The 18232-nt window shown below is 41.4% G+C and overlaps 1 protein-coding gene across 6 annotated transcripts in view; it reads right to left on the minus strand.

Moving 5' to 3' along the window:
* Positions 1-14012, minus strand: part of LOC114631337 (olfactory receptor 19) — a 44724-nt gene extending 30712 nt beyond the window's left edge. For 4 of the 6 annotated variants that reach the window (XR_003712940.1, XR_003712939.1, XR_003712941.1 and 1 more), the window contains exon 1: positions 13652-14012. Coding sequence is in view for 2 of the 6 variants with exons in the window: in XM_028779626.1 (XP_028635459.1) it covers positions 13652-13695 (44 nt within the window). In the remaining 4 variants the exon portion in view is untranslated. Of the gene's footprint in view, positions 1-10874; positions 12370-13651 lie in introns of all 6 variants that reach the window. The other 2 variants (XM_028779628.1, XM_028779627.1) reach the window with 2 other exon arrangements.
* Between the last annotated feature and the right edge of the window lie 4220 nt (positions 14013-18232).

An 18232-nucleotide genomic window follows, 5' to 3' on the forward strand; every position in this document is an offset into this window, starting at 1 on the left:
TCTCTCCCTCTCTCTCTTTCTCTCTTTCTCTCCCTCTCTCTGTTCCCACATGTACCTGGCTAATCTCTCTATCTCTTTCCCTTTTTCTGTTCTTTCTGTCTCTCTTTGTTCCCACTTCTCTGCCCTCATGGCCCTTCTCCCTTCCGCTGTCTCTATCATTTCCCTAGGCCCTCGCTCCCTTCCCTTCCCTCAATAAATTCCCTTTATACTAGGTCTGTTGCACGGTGTGATTTCTCAGAGGAACACCTTGTCTTTGATCTGACAGGTACCCTTAACCCCCTGCTGTATTATATTTATAACATCCCCTAGCCAGCCACAAAACCTTTGACCTACAATTTGTCCTGCCTTCAAGATGTGCTGGGGCAAAAGTGGTGCAGAAGTTGTGGGAGTGGCCAACCAATGACTGGTCCAGCTTGAGACTCCTGGCACAAGAGGGAGCCCATCCCTGACTGCCTAAAGAGCCAGGACCCAGAGGCTGGGCAGTGTAAAGACCTAGGATAAAACCAAACATGACTGGGGAAAAAAAGAAGAAAAATAAAAGAGAAATGAGAAATGATTCCTAATGATATTCTGTTATACTTGTGGACAAAAGCCTAGCATAATCATCATCATAGAGGCTTCACCCAGCAACATATGGAAACAGTTGCAGAGACTCACAGCAGAACTCATGGAACCCCACAGAAAAGAGGGAGGAAGGATTTAAGAGCCAGAGGAGTCAAGGACACCTCAAGAAAATCCACAAATTCATAGGAATCCAAAAAGACTAAATGCCAACCAGGGAACATGCATGGGTTTTACCTATGCCCTCTGCATATATGTTATGGTGTGTGGCTTGGTCTTCTTGTGGCACTCCTACCAGTGATATCAGGGGTTGTCTCAGACTCTTTTGTCTGCTTTGGGGATCCTTTTCCTCATACTGGGTTAACTTGCCCAGCATTAATATGATGGGAAGTGCCTAGTCACATTGCAACTAGATATGCCATGTTTGGTTGATATCCCTGGGAAGCCTGCCCTTTACTGAATGGAAACAGAGTAGGAGTGGATGAGTGTGTGTGAAGGTTGGACAGGTGAAAGAGGAGGGGGAACTGTTTTCTGGATGTAATATATGAGAAAATAATAATAACAAAACTAATAAAAACTAAGATGAGTTGGTATCAAGATAGTGGGGTGTTGCTGTGACAGATCTGACCATGTTGTTTTGGGGGAATTGTGGAAGGACTTTGGAATTTTGGGCTAGAAAAACCATTGAGTGTCCAGAATGTGGTGAGCTGTTCTGTAGGATTTTGGAAGTTAAGAACGTTGAGGGCAATGCAGACGATGGAAGCCTGGTCTTGCTCGTCAAGTTTCACAGGGAAGATTAAAGACTCTATTGGGGCCATTTGTTATTCTGTATTAAGATTTTGTGGCTCTGGTCAGCTGGGATGAAGAATCAGTAGTGATTAACAAAATACCAAAACTTATAATGGGAAACCTTGCATTGCTGGGATACTCAATGCTGGTCAGCTGAAGCTGAGAAACCAGAAGTGATTAAGAGACCAGCATCTTTGAGATGTGGTCTTCTGGAAAATATTTCCTGAGAGTCAGAATATAAAAGCTGTATTCCAAAGGAGGCTGAGGTTGTACCTGGCAGTGACAACTGAACTTTCTAGTGTAAGTTTCACCCAGTGGTACTTGTTTTGATAACATGAAAAGCTCATGGAGAGTAGCTGAGAATGGAGGTCATTGGTGAGGGTGCAGGCTCAGTGTCAGTTGAAGAACCAGGACTGAAAGGGTCATACAGAGAAATTGAAACTTGGCATTATGAAGAGAGCTTATTCCCACTAACCCTACATTCTCTAGGACTTTTCTCATGAAGCCATGTTAATTTTGTCAACGGCTTTTTCTGTTTATACTGTTGCCCTGATTGATCAGTCTTGGGAACTGCATTTAATAAACTATCTCTGTCTGACTGAGATCAGTGTTCCTGTGGTTTGTGGGGTAACTCCTGGGCCTTAACATTTGGTGCATTGGCTGGGAAGCCCCTTACCCTTGACTACTCCTGTGTTGCAGACAGGGAACATCACCAAGCCAACTGGCTCCTCCATGAGGAGGTAAGTTTCTGTCTTTGGCTTGTGGAAGCCAAAGCAGAAATAAGACCACTTGGCTTGGTCTTCTTTCTGGTACTCAAGAACAATGGATGAGTAAAATTTTTTTGAGTCTTAGGAGAGGGGATAACCTGATTCTCCTCTTGGGAGTCTGCTACAATCCACCCCTTCGGACTTGGACTTGTTGGGGATTCTTGTTGGGGATTCGAAAGACACAATCTGCAGTGCTGTATCAGTCTTGTTTATGTTTGTCCAGTTTTCACTTCGTTTCTAGGTGCTTTTCCTCTCTATATAACCTTTAGTTCCCCTGATATGGGAAAATTTCTCTCTATACTATCTCCTTCTACCTCAGAAGCTCCTCTTGAGGTGATCCCATGTCATTTCAAGGACTTTGAGAAAGCTGCTGCTATCTCCTGTAACTGATTTTTTCCCAAGAAACTCCATACCCTCTGTGACTTCAGACTGCTTTCCTTGGGCATTGCCTGGCCACCAGAACTCATCAGTTCTTCTTCCCATACAGGCTATCGTCCTCAGGAAACCAGGACATCCTGATAAGTTTCCCTATGTAATGGCTTGACTTTACTTCTCTCTGATCCTCCCAAACAGCTGAAAAACCATATTCCCCCTCACTCTGAACATACAGAGGAGGAAAAGGCTTCTGCCCTTGCCTAAAATTTCCAGAACCAGGACCAATCTAAGCAGGTTAAAGACATAGCTATGGCTGTAATTGCTGTTGTCAGAGATTGTTTCAAGTAGAACCCACCAGTCCTGTCTCAGTTGGATGAGAACTTCCTGTCACCCCTATATAGGCTTCCTCGTGCAGCCTAGCCACCCAAGGACCCTTGACTTCCCCCATCTGCCTGTCCCCTCACTAGTCAACCTCAAACCCAGTCAGTACCCACTGTAGCCCCTTAACCGAAGCCTTTTCCTTGTGCTTTTTGCCCCACCTACTGCTGAGGGAGGGAGATCCTTCATGGTCTACCAGCTTTTTTTCCACTAGTGACATCTACAATTGGAAAACTCAGAATCCTCCGATCTCTGAAAAACCATAAGTTTTAATTTCTGCCTTAGAGATTGCCTTACCCACCAGCCCACCTGGGAGGATATCCTACTGCTCTTCCAAACCCTCTTCATCATCAAGAAACAGGACTGCATTAGGTAGGAAGCCCACAAACTGGTTCCAGGAAACAATGGCCGGTACTCTGAGAATGCTACAGTCACTGACAGTGCCTTTCCTCAGACCAGTCTGGATGGTGACTCCAACATACCTGAAGGTATGGAGGCACTCAACAGTTATTGTCAGATTCTAATAGGGGTGTCTAAGGGGTGCTGCTAAGTGCCCTACCAATTTATCAAAGGTCAGCCAGATAGTCCATATACCTACAGAGTCCCTAGCTGCCTTCTTGGAGTGGCTCTTAGATGCCTACAGGACCTATTCACTATTTGACCCAGAGGCACCAGAGAATCAGTGAGCCATCAATGAGGCTTTTGTAGGCCAATCTGCTCCAGACATTCATAAGAAGATTCAGAAACTTGACGGCTTCAAAGGCAAGAACCTGCCAGAATTAATGGAAATTGCCAATTGATCCTTTAGTAATTGGGAAATCCCAGAGGATAGGCAGACTAGGAAGGTGATAAAGGTTCTGGTTGCATCCCAGGCACCTCCAGTGTGGCCAGGGCATGGTTTTCCAGACCCCCTCCCATACCCAGAGACAGCCAGACTCAAGGAGGCCCCCAATATAACCAGACTCACAGGAAGGACAGGCTCCAGGCAGAGACAGCAAGGCCAGTTAACACCAGAGATAACAAGATGGCAAGAGGCAAGTGCAAGAACATAAGCAACAGAAACCAATGCTACTTGGCATCATCAGAACCAACTTCTCCCACCACGGCAAGCCCTGTGTACCATAAAACACCTGAAAAGCAAGACTGTGATCAAAAATCCCATCTCATAAAGATTATAGAGGATTTCAAGAAGGACATAAATAACTCCATTAAAGAAATATAGGAGAACACAGTAAACAGGTAGAAGCCCTTAAAGAGGAAACACATAAATCCTTTAAAGAAATAACGGAAAACACAATCAAACAGGTGAAGGAATTGAACAAAACCATCCAGGATTTAAAAATGGAAATAGAAACATTAAAGAAAACACCAAGGGAGACAACTCTGGAGATGGAAAACTTAGGAAAGAGATAAGGAGTCACAGATGCAAGCAATGACAACAGAATCCAAGAGATAGAAGAGAGAATCTCAGGCATGAAGATACTATAGAAGACATTGGCACAATAGTCAAAGAAAATACAAAAAATCTCCTAAACTAAAACATCCTAGAAATCCATGACACAATGAAAAGACCAAACCTAAGAATAATAGCCATAGAAGAGAGCAAAGATTCCCAAATCAAAGGCCCAGTAAACATCTTCAACAAAATTATAGAAGAAAATGTTCCTAACCTAAATAAAGAGATGCCCATAAATGTACAAGAAGTGCACAGAAAGACAAATAGACTGCACCAGAAAAGAAATTCCTCCTGTCACATAATCAGACACCAAATGTACAGAACAAAGAAGGAATACTAAAAGTGGTAAGGAAAAAAGGTCAAGTAACATAGAAAGGCAGACCTATCAAAATTACACAAGACTTCTCAACAGCGACTCTAAAAGCCAGAAGATCTTGGGCAGATGTCATACAGACCCTAAGAGAACACAAATGGTAACCCAGGCTACTATACCCAGCAAAACTCCAAATTATCATAGATGGAGAAACCAAGATATTCCTTGACAAAACCAAATTTAAACAATATCTTTCCACTAATCCAACAAGGAAAACTCCAACACAAGGAGAGAAACCACACCCAAGAAAGAGCAAGAAATTAATCTTTTCACAACAAACCCAAAAGAAGAGAATCACACAAATATAATTCCACCTCTAACAACAAAAATAACAGGAAGCAACAAGCATTGGTCCTTAATATCTCTCAACATCAATGAGCTCAATTACCCAATTTAAAAAAAATAAGCTAACAGACTGCATATGTAAACAGGACCCAGGGTTTTGCTGCAAAAAGAAAATACACCTCAGTGACAAAGACCAATACTACCTCGGAGTAAAAGGCTGGAAAATTTTTTCCAAGCAAATGGTCCCAAGAAACAAGCTGGAGTACCTACTCTAATATCCAATAAAATAGACTTTCAACCAAAAGTTATCAAAAAGTTATCATCTAGAGCTGATAAACAACTTCAGCAAAGTGGCTGGATATAAAATTAACTCAATCATAACCTCCCTTTTATACAAGTGATAAGTAGGCTGAGAAAGAAATTAGGAAAATGACACACTTCACAATTGCCACAAATAATATAAAATATCTTAGAATAACTCTAACCAAGCAAGTGAGAGATCTATATGACAAGAACTTCAAGTCTCTGAAAAAAGAAATCGAAGAAGACCTCAGAAGATGAGAAGATCTCCCATGTTCATGGATTGGCAGGATTAATACAGTAAAAATGGCCATCTTGCCGAAAGCAATCTACAGATTCAATGTAATCCCCATCAAAATTCCAACTCAATTCTTCATAGAGATAGAAAAAGCAATTCTCAAATTCATCTGGCGTTGAGGACACCATATCATGACAGGGACTGCTCGCAGTAGGCTGGGATGGAGACACCTCAGAAGCCTGCAGCAGCTCCTTATAAAAGAGGATGATGTCTGGGACCCTGAGAAGCAGGAGACACATCCCTCCAAGGGGACCCACCATCTGAAATAAGGGACGGCCAGGATGGAGACAGCTCAGTAGTCCGCGGTAGGTCTTTGTAAGCTCAGTTGTTCCCATTTCTCCTAATCTTAGCCCTGGACAACGGCTGTATAGATTTCATTTGTGCATGATTGCTTTTCAGGTGGCTTTGGTGTGCATAATTATTCTTTTATATCAGACTTTCCTAATTCTTTCTCCTTCTGCTCTGGTGGATTCTGTGAAACTAGGTGTTCCTTGATGTAATGATTCTTAAACAATTAAAAATTGAGGCATACTGGCACAGCACAGCATTGTCCTAATGGCCCAGGTGCATGCTGTGTGTTCTCATCTTGGGAGCAATGCAATAACTTACACAATGGTAGTTCCAGATTAATGTTTGACTTGCAAAGAAAATTTGAAGAAATTATTAGAAAATGAAATAGAGCCAACATTGGAATCCTGAGAAAGAAAAAAACTATTGAAGTTATGAAATAAGTTTTGTACAACATTTGTGAGTGGTTTCTGAATAAGAAAGTATAGAATGCATAAAATTTTATATTAGTAAAACTAAATCAAAACACTGGGACTCTTAGGAGAGTCATTGTACAGAAGCAGAAGGCTAGTGGAACTTCTGAGTTAAGAGTTAACTTAATTCTTTCTGGCCACTGCCTGACAGCTTTGGCCATGTCATTTATCTTTAGAGCTTCACAAGAAAACGCCAGTAGCTGACCTCGGAGCTCTGAGCCCTGAAGTATAATAAGTCAAAAGTTAAAGTTTAAATAATGATAAGTTTGTAATTATTATTATTTTGGCCACAGTCCTGGAAATAGGAAAGCTTGAAACTTTGGGGAGCAATTGTAATTTTTGATTCTTTGTGGGATGTAGTTATTCTTTTGAATTTGACTTGGCAATGATTTTACAATGTCTTTTTTCTACCTGATTTTAGGGTAACAATAAAAGACTGGAGCAAGAGCTAGGCTAGAGAGCATGTGAAGGGCAATTGAAGAGAGAAAGTGGAGAGCGAGTGAGGTGAGAGTGAAGTGCCCGTGAGGTGTGCGCCAGGTGAGGATAGAATGAGTAGAGAGAATGTGAGAGAGCGTGTGTGAAGAAGTTTGTGTGTGTGAGTGAAAGGAGAGTGCATGTGGTGTGTAGGAGTGTGGGAGTTCAAGAAAAGCAGAGTGCACAAGAGAATGCAGAGTGTGTGCAGCCTCAAACTGCAGGTGAGCAAGCAAGGAAGAGAGCACACAGAGAGAGGGGGGAGGGAGGGAGGGAGGGAGGGAGGGAGGGAGAGAGAGAGAGAGAGAGAGAGAGAGAGAGAGAGAGAGAGAGAGAGAGAGCAACTTTAAGCCTTGAAAAATTGCCTGTTGGTTTATACCCAAAAAGAAGTCTGTTTATTATCTGCCTTCCAGATATCCCTGCTTTCAGTTGAGAATTCCAATCCTGTGTATAAGATGGACCCTAACAATAAAATAACAAATAACAAAAAAATCCAGGATAACAAAAACTATTCTCAACAATAAAAGGACTTCTAGGAGAATCACCATCGCTGACCTCAAGCTGTACCATAGAGCAAAACGATAAAGGACTGTATGGTATTGGTGCAGAGACAGGCAGGCCAATTAATGAACTAAACTTCAGAAATAAACCAACACATTTATGGTCATTTATTCTTTGACAAAGAAGCCAAAATCATACAGTGCAAAAAAGACAGCATTTTTGCTGGTTCAACTGGTGGTTGACATGTAGATCAATGCAAATTGATCCATTCTTATCTCCTTGTACAAAGCTCAAGTCTAAGTGGATGAAGGACCTCCACATAAAGCCAGGTATGCTGAATCTAATAAAGGAGAAAGAGGGAAAGAGCCTCAAATGCATGGCCACAGGGGAAATTTTCAGGCTCAGGCTCTAAGATCAACAATTGATAAATGGGACCTCATAAAATTGAAAAGTTTCTGTAAGGCAAAGGACACTGTCAATAGTACCAAACAGCAACCTACAGATTAGGAAAAGATCTTTGACACCCCTACATCTGATATAGGGCTAATATCCAAAATATACAAAGAACTCAAGAAGTTAGATGCTAGAGAATCAAATAACCCTATTTTAAAATGGGGTACAGAAATAAACAAAGAATTCTCAACTGAGGAAGCTCAAATGACTGAGAAGCACCTAAAGAAATGTCCAACATCTTTAGTCATCAGGGAAATGGAAATCAAAATAACCCTGAGATTCTATCATACACAAATCAGAATGGCTAAGATCAAAAACGCAGGTGATAGCAGATGCTGGTGAGGATGTGGAGAAAGAGGAACACTCCTCCATTGCTGGTGGGATGGCAAGCTGGTAAAACCAGTTTGGAAAACAATCTGGTGGTTCCTCAGAAAATTGGAAATAGTTCTACCTGAAGACCCAGCTAAACCACTACTGGGCATATGCCCAAAAGCTGTTCCAACATATAGCAAGGACACATGCTGCACTATGTTTGTAGCACCCCTCTTTATAAAAGCCAGAAGCTGGAAACAACCCAGATGTCCCTCAAGGGAAAAAATGAATGTAGTACATTTACTTAATGGAGTACTACTCTGCTATTAAAAACAACGACTTCATGAAATTTGCAGGCAAATGGGTGGAACTAGAAAACATTATCCTAAATGAGGTAATCCAGACACAAAAGAACACACATGGTATGCACTCACTGATAAGTAGATATTAGCCCAAAATCTCAGAATACCCACGATACAACTCACAGACCATATGAAGCTTAAGAAGAAGGAAGACCAAAGTGTAGATGCTTTAATCCTACTTAGAAGGGAGAACAAAATAATCATTGGAGGTAGAGAGAAGGAGAGGCCTGGGAGGGGGGGCAGGATCAGGTATGGGAAGAGAAAGAGAAGTACAGAGGATCAGGAAACTGAATAGAAATGTAACAGTGGGGGGACAGGGATCTAGGGGTAGCCACTAGAAAATCTCAGATGCCAGGGGATCTAGAGGTTCCCAGGATGCAATAGGGATGACATTAGGCAAAATACCCAACAAAGGAGTATAGACCCTGTAGAAATCACCTCCAGTAGATAGGCATGATACCCAATTGAGGAATGGGGTCACCCACCTATCTCAAAAATTTTAACACAGAATTGTTCCTGTCTAAAGGAAATGCAGGGTCACAAAATGGAGCAGAGTCTGAAGGAAAGGCCATCCAGGGACTGTTCCATCTAGGGATCCATCCCATCTGCAGACACCAAACCTTGACACTATTGCTGATGCCAAGAAGTGCTTGCAGACAGGAGCCTGATATAGCAGTCTCCTGAGAGGCTCTGCCAGAGCCTGACAAATACAGAGGTGGACACTTGCAGTCAACCATTGGACTGAGCACAGGGTCCCCAACGGAGGAGTTAGAGAAAGGACTGAAGGAACTGAAGGGATTTGCAACACCGTAGGAAGAACAACAATATCAACCAACCAGCCACCCCAGAGCTCCCAGGGACTAAACCACCAATCAAAGAGTATACATGAAGGGACCCATGACTTCAGCCTCATATGTGGCAGAGGGTTAGATGCCTTATCTGACATCAATGGGAGGGGAGGCCCTTGGTCCTGTGGAGGTTTGATGCCCCAGTGTAGAGGGATACTAAAGTGGTGACACAGGGAAAGAGACAGGACTTTTTCTGCCATGGAAAGAGGATTCTGCAATCATATAAGGCCTTGGGGTAGCTAGGGCCTGTGGCCTCCACCAAGGGTGGATGGCCAAAGGTGTTGGCAGGGGCTAGCTGATACAAGCCACTAAGTTTAGGACAGGAGGAAAAAAATGGAGATAATTGGTAAGGGTATGCCTTTCCAGTCAGAAGATTTCTGTGCCCAGCAATTGTGCCAAGCTGGCAAGTTCTAAAATAATAAAGCTGTGTGTCCTTTATCTGAAGATTCTTAGGTCTCAGTAGTGGGCTGGTAACTCGATCTCTCCCAGAGCAAAGGCAGGTAGGAAGGAGAAGCCAGGTTAGGACTGATGGCTCTAGGCAGGGTAGAACAAAAAGGAGCTGGGAGGGGCCAGAGCAGGGCAGCTCCTGGGCAAGGCAGTAGCATGTTTGACCTGCTCCTAGAATTGAAGGGTCTCAGGAGTGGGCTGGTGAAGTGGTCAACCCCCAGAGCATAAGGCAGGCACCAAAGGAAGCCAGGAGGCAGCTGGCAGTGGCCAATCCTAGAGCAAGGCCAGATGGAACAAAAAAGAGCCGGGGGTGAACTGGTAGCACAGTAGCTTCCGGGTAAAGGTGGTAGAGCATGATTTTAAAACTACACACAAAATAGCTAGAAACGTCTAGCACTTTGACACTAAACCAGGATGGCCAGAGCAGCCCTAATACTAGTGCCCCCCTCCCACCCCAGTAGGAATGGATGTAGCAGGGTCTGCCAGTATGGGAGCAGCAGCATTTATTAAGGGAGATCAAAAATTTAAACACCTAAATAACAAGTTGATCAAGACTTGTCAGAATTAGAACAATCAGTTAGTCATTTAACTTCTTTTGACTCTTTAGCTGAAGTCATATTATTAAACAGAAAAGAGATTGACCTTCTCTTCATGCAACAAGGAGGTTTGTGCATGGCTCTAGGTTGAACAATGCTGGTTTCTCTAACCATTCAGGTATAATTAAAGAAAGCCTAAACCTAGTCAAACAAAACATGAGAAGGGGGAGGGAGGGAAGGACGGAGGGATGGAGTGAGAGAAGAAGAGAGAGAGAGAGAGAGAGAGAGAGAGAGAGAGAGAGAGAGAGAGACTAAAAATGCCAACAAAGGCATGAAAGTCTATTTAATGACTATTAAAGTCTATTTAATGACTATTTAAGTCTATTTAATGGTCCCCTGGTAGACCTCATTAACAACAACTTTAAGTAATTCCTTGTGCCTTCTCCTATTAATTTTTATTTTGGGGACTTGTATTACTAATGCCTTAGTTTCTTTTTTTTTTAAATCAAGAAATGCATTTCATCTGTCCTGCTCATGGTTCTTCAGATCCAATACAATCTCCTACCTTTGGAGAAAAATTGCGAGCCAAGATTTAACTCACCGAACAACTCAAGGGGAGAGGTTTGCTTCCCTGCCATTACTTCCCAGGCATAATGATAGCCTTTTTGCTTCAGGTCTGCTAGCTATTCCATATTGCTGGTACTATAAAAGCAGCCTGACAATAGATAAAGAAAAAATAGTTTGGCTCAGAGCAAAGTCAGGTTTACCATGTATCTTGCTCATTTTTTTTTTCTTCTTGGAAATTCCCCAACCATGGCTTTCACTCAGAGCCAAGATAGATAGAGGTTAGTTTAGACTGTTATGTCTAAGCTACTAAAAAACTTGGAAAAAGGCTGACCACCCTGCAGCCCACCCTACATCTGCTTATGAGCTTATTACAGTTTTTGCTCTGTACAAACTGACTCTCGATAGTGTATCGGTGCACAGCTTTCAGCTCCCCAGTCTTAACTGTTGCACCAACTGATCAGTCGTTAGGAATATGTTCAATAATCTATCATTGTCTGATGGAGATCTATGTCCATGTGCTTTGTGTGGCAACTCCTGGATCCCCAAAATAACAGACCCAAGTTTTCATGGAATCTAATAATGTGCTATTGAACATAAGGCATATTACAAACTCTTTCATTATCATCTAATTTAAGCTTATAGCCATCTTCTGGGGTAGGAGCAAACCATAAGAAAAGAAACACAGAAAACATCAGTTCATCGATGAACTAGTAGATCCTGAAGCTATTCCTGTAGTTGGTGTCCACTGGAAACTCTGGCTTCTTTAAGAAACATGTTGCTAAGTCAGGTTCTGAACAGCTGTGGTAGATTTCTGCTGAGTCAGTGACTTTGTAGACTTGGAGGAAGGCATTTCTGGAGTAGGTACTTACAGCTGTGTAGCACAAGGTCACTGAACAGCTAATCATGCATCATTATTAAAGCAATTGCAGATGTCTTCGTGAGTTACATGTGTTCTTTAATTTTTTTCAACTAGATAAATTCCTTTAAAGACTTTGGTGGTGTCATAAATTCTTTGCTCTTGACTCAGAACCAAGTTATCTGCTCTGGCTTTGATATCTAGGATGCTGTCCTGTGCCTCCTGCAGCAAGGACAGGAACTTGGGAGTGAGCAGTCCTAGGCTCTCTTTATGCTAGCTGCTGTTCCTGGTGAGTTCCCAGGCTGCTGGAGGATGATGCCCTAGGCAGCTGCACCAGCAGCTGGACCTGAGCCTATTGGGTTGAGCAAAAATAATAGGCTTTACCTGCCACCCACTAGCCTGCATGGAGCTTCTTGACCTTTACTCTGAGGAGGTACCCAAATTCCACTGGAGGTTGCTTGGTATATCTAGAGTCCACCAGCTGCTGAAATCACCTTTGGTGTAAACGCCAGAGAATGTACCACACCACAGAGCCCACCACACCACTGAGCACAGGGATAGACGCTCTGACTTTCTTTCTTGAAAAAGAAAGTGATGGGAATGAGTAAGCAAATTATCACTTTCTTTCCAGGCTTGTTTTGATCAGTGCACTGTCTCAGCAACAGAAAGAAAGCTAGGACAGAAAGAAAGCAATGTTACTCCTGATTATATGTATGAACCTGGAAAATACGAAAGGATAGTCAATTTTCAAAGCTTAGTTTATGAGAAAGAACAATGGACTTTTGTTAGGTCAAAATCAACAGCCCTACTCCTACTCCCAACCCCCTCCCCCATGGCAGTTCTGGTGACAATGTCCTAAACAGAAAGGGACTTGCCAGGTAAACAGAATGCTTGTTATTGAGTAAACAGAAGCCTAAATTCAGCATTCCTCAGTAATTTTGTAAGGAAGGTTTCTGTGTACCAGGACCTTCTCTTAGCCCTCCCCGAAAAGACAAGTACCCTGGGCAAGGGCATCTAGTCCTTGTCAATCTGAATAGCCTACATCAGCTCAAAGACTCCACCCCGATGATTGTCCTATAAAATCTGCTTCCTTTTTTCTTCATTTTGCTTTCTTCTGTTTCTCTTCATCCCTTCCCTTGCCCCTACCCCGAGAAACAACCTTGGCATTTGATACCAGTAAGCTTTCCTTTCTACCCATGACTGATCTAGTTTACTTGCTTACCCTTTATCGATACAAAAGAAAACTTAGGATTTCTTCCTAATACTGCCAATAATTGGCAGTCATTTAACCACTGTGTGTCATACAGATTAAGTTACTTGCCCCATATATATTTCATACCGGATCTTATAGGCCTGAGTGGAAGGTAGTGCTTTATAATAAGTTCTATTTTAAAAGTTCCCTTAGTTAGGCATGGTGACATAGGTCTATTATTAACCCAGTTGTAGTTTGTATAATAAAAGGCTATTGACCTTTTTGGAGTGAGTTTTGTATCCAGCCACATCTAATTCAGATGTTTATCGGTTGTCGGAGTTCCCTGGTTACTTTTGGGGTCACTTATGTGTATTAGCATGTCATCTGCAAATATCAATACTTTGACTTCTTTTCTTCCAATTTTTATCCTCTTTATTTGTTTTAGTCATCTTATTGCTTCAAATTGAAGCTAGAACTTCAAATACTGTGTTAAACAGATATGGAGAGAATGGACAACTTTTTCCTGTTCCTGATTGTAGTGGAACTGTTTGATTTTTCCCTCCAGTTAATTTGATTGGCTATTATTGTGGTAAATATTATGTGGCGGTTTCTATCACACCTTAGATCATCTAGTTCCCAACTAAAAGACCAAAAAAAACCCTTTATATTTATAATAACCTTTAAAGGAATTGGGGTTAACAGATATTAACCCTCTATGCTATTTGGTTTATTTCCCTGTCAATAACCCCAAGATATAACTCACCATGTTCTGCCTGGGTTGCTCCTACTCCAGCGAGCTGGCTTCATGGCAATGCTCTCATGATCCACCTACTCCTCTCTTTTCCAACCTCCTCCCCTTGTGGTTCTGTAAGGGTCCAAACATTGCTGAAGGAAGACCCCAGGCTCAGATAGAATGCAAAAACAAAGAGCATTAATTCTGTAGAAACAGCTAGCATACAAGGGTTACCACTGTTTCCAAATGGCAACACTACAGAGACATTTTATAAGAGAATTACCTTCTGATATAACAGCAGACTTCTAAATCTTAGGACACATTCCAAGGGGTTACAAAATCCATTTGCTGAACACATATACCACAGGACTCCAAGTGTAGAAACAGGAGATAAGATATTGACTGAGGTTCCCTTCCACCCCTGCCTGGTCCTTTGGGCTGGGGCAGACACAGAGTAGGTCTGCTCCTGTTGAGATACTGAATCCTGAGCCATCCTAGAGGATCCACTGCACTCAGAGCAGCCGGTAAGAACTCCATCTCACTCCCTAAGCCCCAGAGATACATCTGGGAGCCAGGGACATTCAGGACACACCAGCTACTCAAACCCCGCCCCTCCGGAATTCCACTTCCCTTCTGCCCCTGCCTGGTCCTTTGGGCTGGGGCAGACACAGAGTTGGTCTGCTCCTGTGGAGATACTGAATCCTGAGCCATCCTAGAGGAACCACTGCACCCAGAGCAGGATTTCCAGATTCAAGAGGTGGTCTGAGTCCCAAGAGTTCTTCCACCCAGGAGATTAGGAGCATAAGACCACAGAGACATCTGGACTCTGAGGAGCTCTGCAACAAGCAAGATAACTGGAAATACAGACTCCAGTCTGACACAGTGAGGGCAGGTAACACTAGAGTTAACCAGATGGCGAAAGGCAAGCGCAAGAACATAAGCAACAGAAACCAAAGTTTCTTGGCATCATCAGTACCCAGTTCTCCCAATATAGCAAGCCCTGGACACCCCATCACACCTGAAAAGCAGGATTCAGAATTAAAATCACATCTCATGATGATGATAGAGGATTATAAGAAGGACATAAGTAACTCCCTTAAAGAAATACAGAAGAGTGCAAGTAAACAGGTAGAAGCCCTTAAAGAGGAATCACAGAAATCCCTCAAAGAACTGCAAGAAAACACTAAGAAGGAATTAAAGAAAAACATTCAGGATCTGAAAGTGGAAATAGAAACAATAAAGAAAGCTCAAAGGGAGACAACCATGGAGATAGAAAACCTAAGAAAGAGATCAGGAGTCATAGACGCAAGCATCACCAACCGAATACAAGAGACAGAAGAGAGAATCTCAAATGCAGAAGATATGGTGGAAAATATTGACACAGTTGTCAAAGAAAATGCAAAATGCAAAAAACTCCTAACTCAAAACACCCAGGAAATGCAGGACACAACGAGAAGACCAAACCTAAGGATAATAGTTATAGATGAGAATGAAGATTCCCAACTTAAAGGGCCAGTAAATATCTTCAACAAAATTATTGAGGAAAACTTCCCTAACCTAAAGAACAAGATGCCCATAAACATACAAGAAGCCTACAGAACACCAAATAGACTAGACCAGAAAAGAAATACCTCCCGTCACATAATAATCAAAACATCAGATGCACAAAACAAAGAAAAAATACTAAAAGCAGTAAGGGAAAAAGGTCAAGTAACATATAAAGGCAGACCTATAAGAATTACACCAGACTTCTCACCAGAGACTATAAAAGCCAGAAGAGCCTGGACTGACATCATACAGACCCTAAGAGAACACAATTGCCAGCCCAGATTACTATACCCAGCAAAACTCTCAATCACTATAGATGGTGAAACCAAGATATTCCATGACAAAACCAAATTTGCACAATATCTTCCCATAAACCCAGCACTTCAAAGGATAATTGATGGAAAATGCCAACACAAGGAAGGAAACTACAACCTAGAAAAAGCAAGGAAGTAATCTTCCAATAACCCCAAAAGAAGATAACTATACAAACATAATTCTACCTCTAATAACAAAAATAACAGGAAGCCACAATCATTTTTCCTTAATATCTCTTAACATCAATGGTCTCAACTCCCCAATAAAAAGATGCAGACTACCAGACTGGATATACAAACAAGACCCAGAATTTTGCTGCATACAAGAAACGCACCTCAGTGACAAAGACAGACACTACCTCAGAATAAAAGGGTGGAAAACTATTTTCCAAGCCAATGGTCCCAAGAAACAAATAAAATTGACTTTCATCCAAAATTAATCAAAAAAGATAAGGAAGGACACTTCATACTCATCAAAGAAAAAAATCTACCAAGGTGAACTCTCAATTCTGAACATCTCTGCTCCAAATGCAAGGGCACCTACATACATAAAAGAAACTTTACTAAAGCTCAAAACACACATTATACCTCACACAATAATAGTGGGGGATTTCAACACCCCACTCTCAGCAATGGGCAGATCATGGAAACAGAAACTAAACCGAGACACTTTGACATTAACAGAAGTTATGAACCAAATAGACTTAACAGACATCTATAGAACATTTCATACTAAAACAAAAGAATATACCTTTTTCTCAGCACCTCATGGTACCTTCTCCAAAATAGACCATATAAGTGATCACAAAACAGGACTCTACAGATACAAAAAGATTGAAATAATCCCTTGCATCCTATCAGATCACCATGGACTAAGACTGGTCTTTAATAATGACAAAACCAATGGAAAACCCACGTGTACATGGAAACAGAACAACTCTCTACTCAATGTTGACTTGGTCAAGGAACAAATAAAGAAAGAAATTAAAGACTTTTTAGAATTTAATGAAAATGAGGACACATCATACCAAAAGTTGTGGGACTCCATGAAGGCAGTGCTAAGAGGAAAACTCATAGCTCTAAGTGCCTACAAAAAGAAACTGGAGAGAGCACACACTAACAACTTGACTGCACAACTAAAAGGTCTAGAACAAAAAGAAGCAAATACATCCAGAAGGAGTAGAAGGCAGGAAATAATCAAACTCAGGGCTGAAATCAACCAAATAGAAACAGAAAGAACAATACAAAATATCAACAAAACCAGGAGCTGGTTCTTTGAGAAAATCAACAAGATAGATAAACCGTTAGCCAGATTAACCAGAGGGCACAGATACAGTATCCAAATTAATAAAATCAGAACTGAAAAGGGAGACATAACAACAGAAACTGAAGAAATTCAAAAAACCATCAGATCCTACTACAAAGGCCTATACTCAACAAAACTGGAAAACCTCAATGAAATGGACAACTTCCTAGAGAGATACCAGGTACCAAAGTTAAATCAAGAGCAGATAAACCATGTAAACAGTTCCATAACCCCTAAGGAAATAGCAGCAGTTATTAAAAGTCTCCCCACTAAAAAAAGCCCAGGACCAGATGGTTTTAGTGCTGAATTCTATCAGACCTTCAAGCAAGACCTAATACCAATTCTCTTCAAACCATTCCACAAAATAGAAAAAGAAGGAACACTACCCAATTCGTTCTATGAAGCTACAATTACACTCATACCCAAACCCCACAAAGACCCGACAAAGAAAGAGAACTTCAGGCCAATCTCCCTTATGAACATCGATGCAAAAAGTCAATAAAATTCTAGCAAACAGAATCCAAGAACACATCAAAACAATCATCCGTCATGATCAAGTAGGTTTTATCCCAGGAATGCAGGGATGGTTCAATATTCAGAAATCCATCAATGTGATCCATTATATAAACAAACTCAAAGAAAAAAACCACATGATCATCTCACTAGATGCTGAGAAAGCATTTGACAAAATTCAACATCCCTTCATGATAAAAGGCTTGGAAAGATCAGGAATTCAAGGCCCCTACCTAAACATAGTAAAAGCAATTTACAGCAAACCAGTAGCCAACATCAAACTAAATGGAGAGAAACTTAAAGCAATCCCACTAAGATCAGGGACTAGACAAGGCTGCCCACTCTCCCCCTACCTATTCAATATAGTACTGGAAATCCTAACCAGAGCAACTAGACAACAAAAAGAAGTCAAAGGGATACAAATAGGAAAGGAAGAAGTCAAAGTATCACTATTTGCAGATGATATGATAGTATACTTAAGTGACCCCAAAACTTCCACCAGAGAACTCCTAAACCTGATGAACAACTTCAGCAAAGTGGCTGGTTATAAAATCAACTCAAACAAATCAGTAGCCTTCCTCTACATGAAAGATAAACAGACTGAAAAAAAATTAGGGAAATGACACCCTTCACAATATTGCAAATAATATAAAATACCTTGGTGTGAATCTAATCAAGCAAGTGAAAGACCTGTATGACAAGAACTTCAAATCCCTGAAGAAAGAAATCGAAGAAAATCTCAGAAGATGGAAAAATCTCCCATGCTCATGGATTGGCAGGATTAATATAATAAAAATGGTCATCTTGCCAAAAGCAATCTACAGATTCAATGCAATCCCCATTAAAATCCCAACTCAATTCTTCACAGAGTTAGAAAAGGAAATTCTCAAATTCATATGGAATAACAAAAAACCCAGGATAGCGAAAACT

The sequence above is a fragment of the Grammomys surdaster genome, unplaced genomic scaffold, assembly GCF_004785775.1.
Source record: "Grammomys surdaster isolate TR1022 unplaced genomic scaffold, NIH_TR_1.0 358, whole genome shotgun sequence".
Lineage (NCBI taxonomy): Eukaryota > Metazoa > Chordata > Mammalia > Rodentia > Muridae > Grammomys > Grammomys surdaster.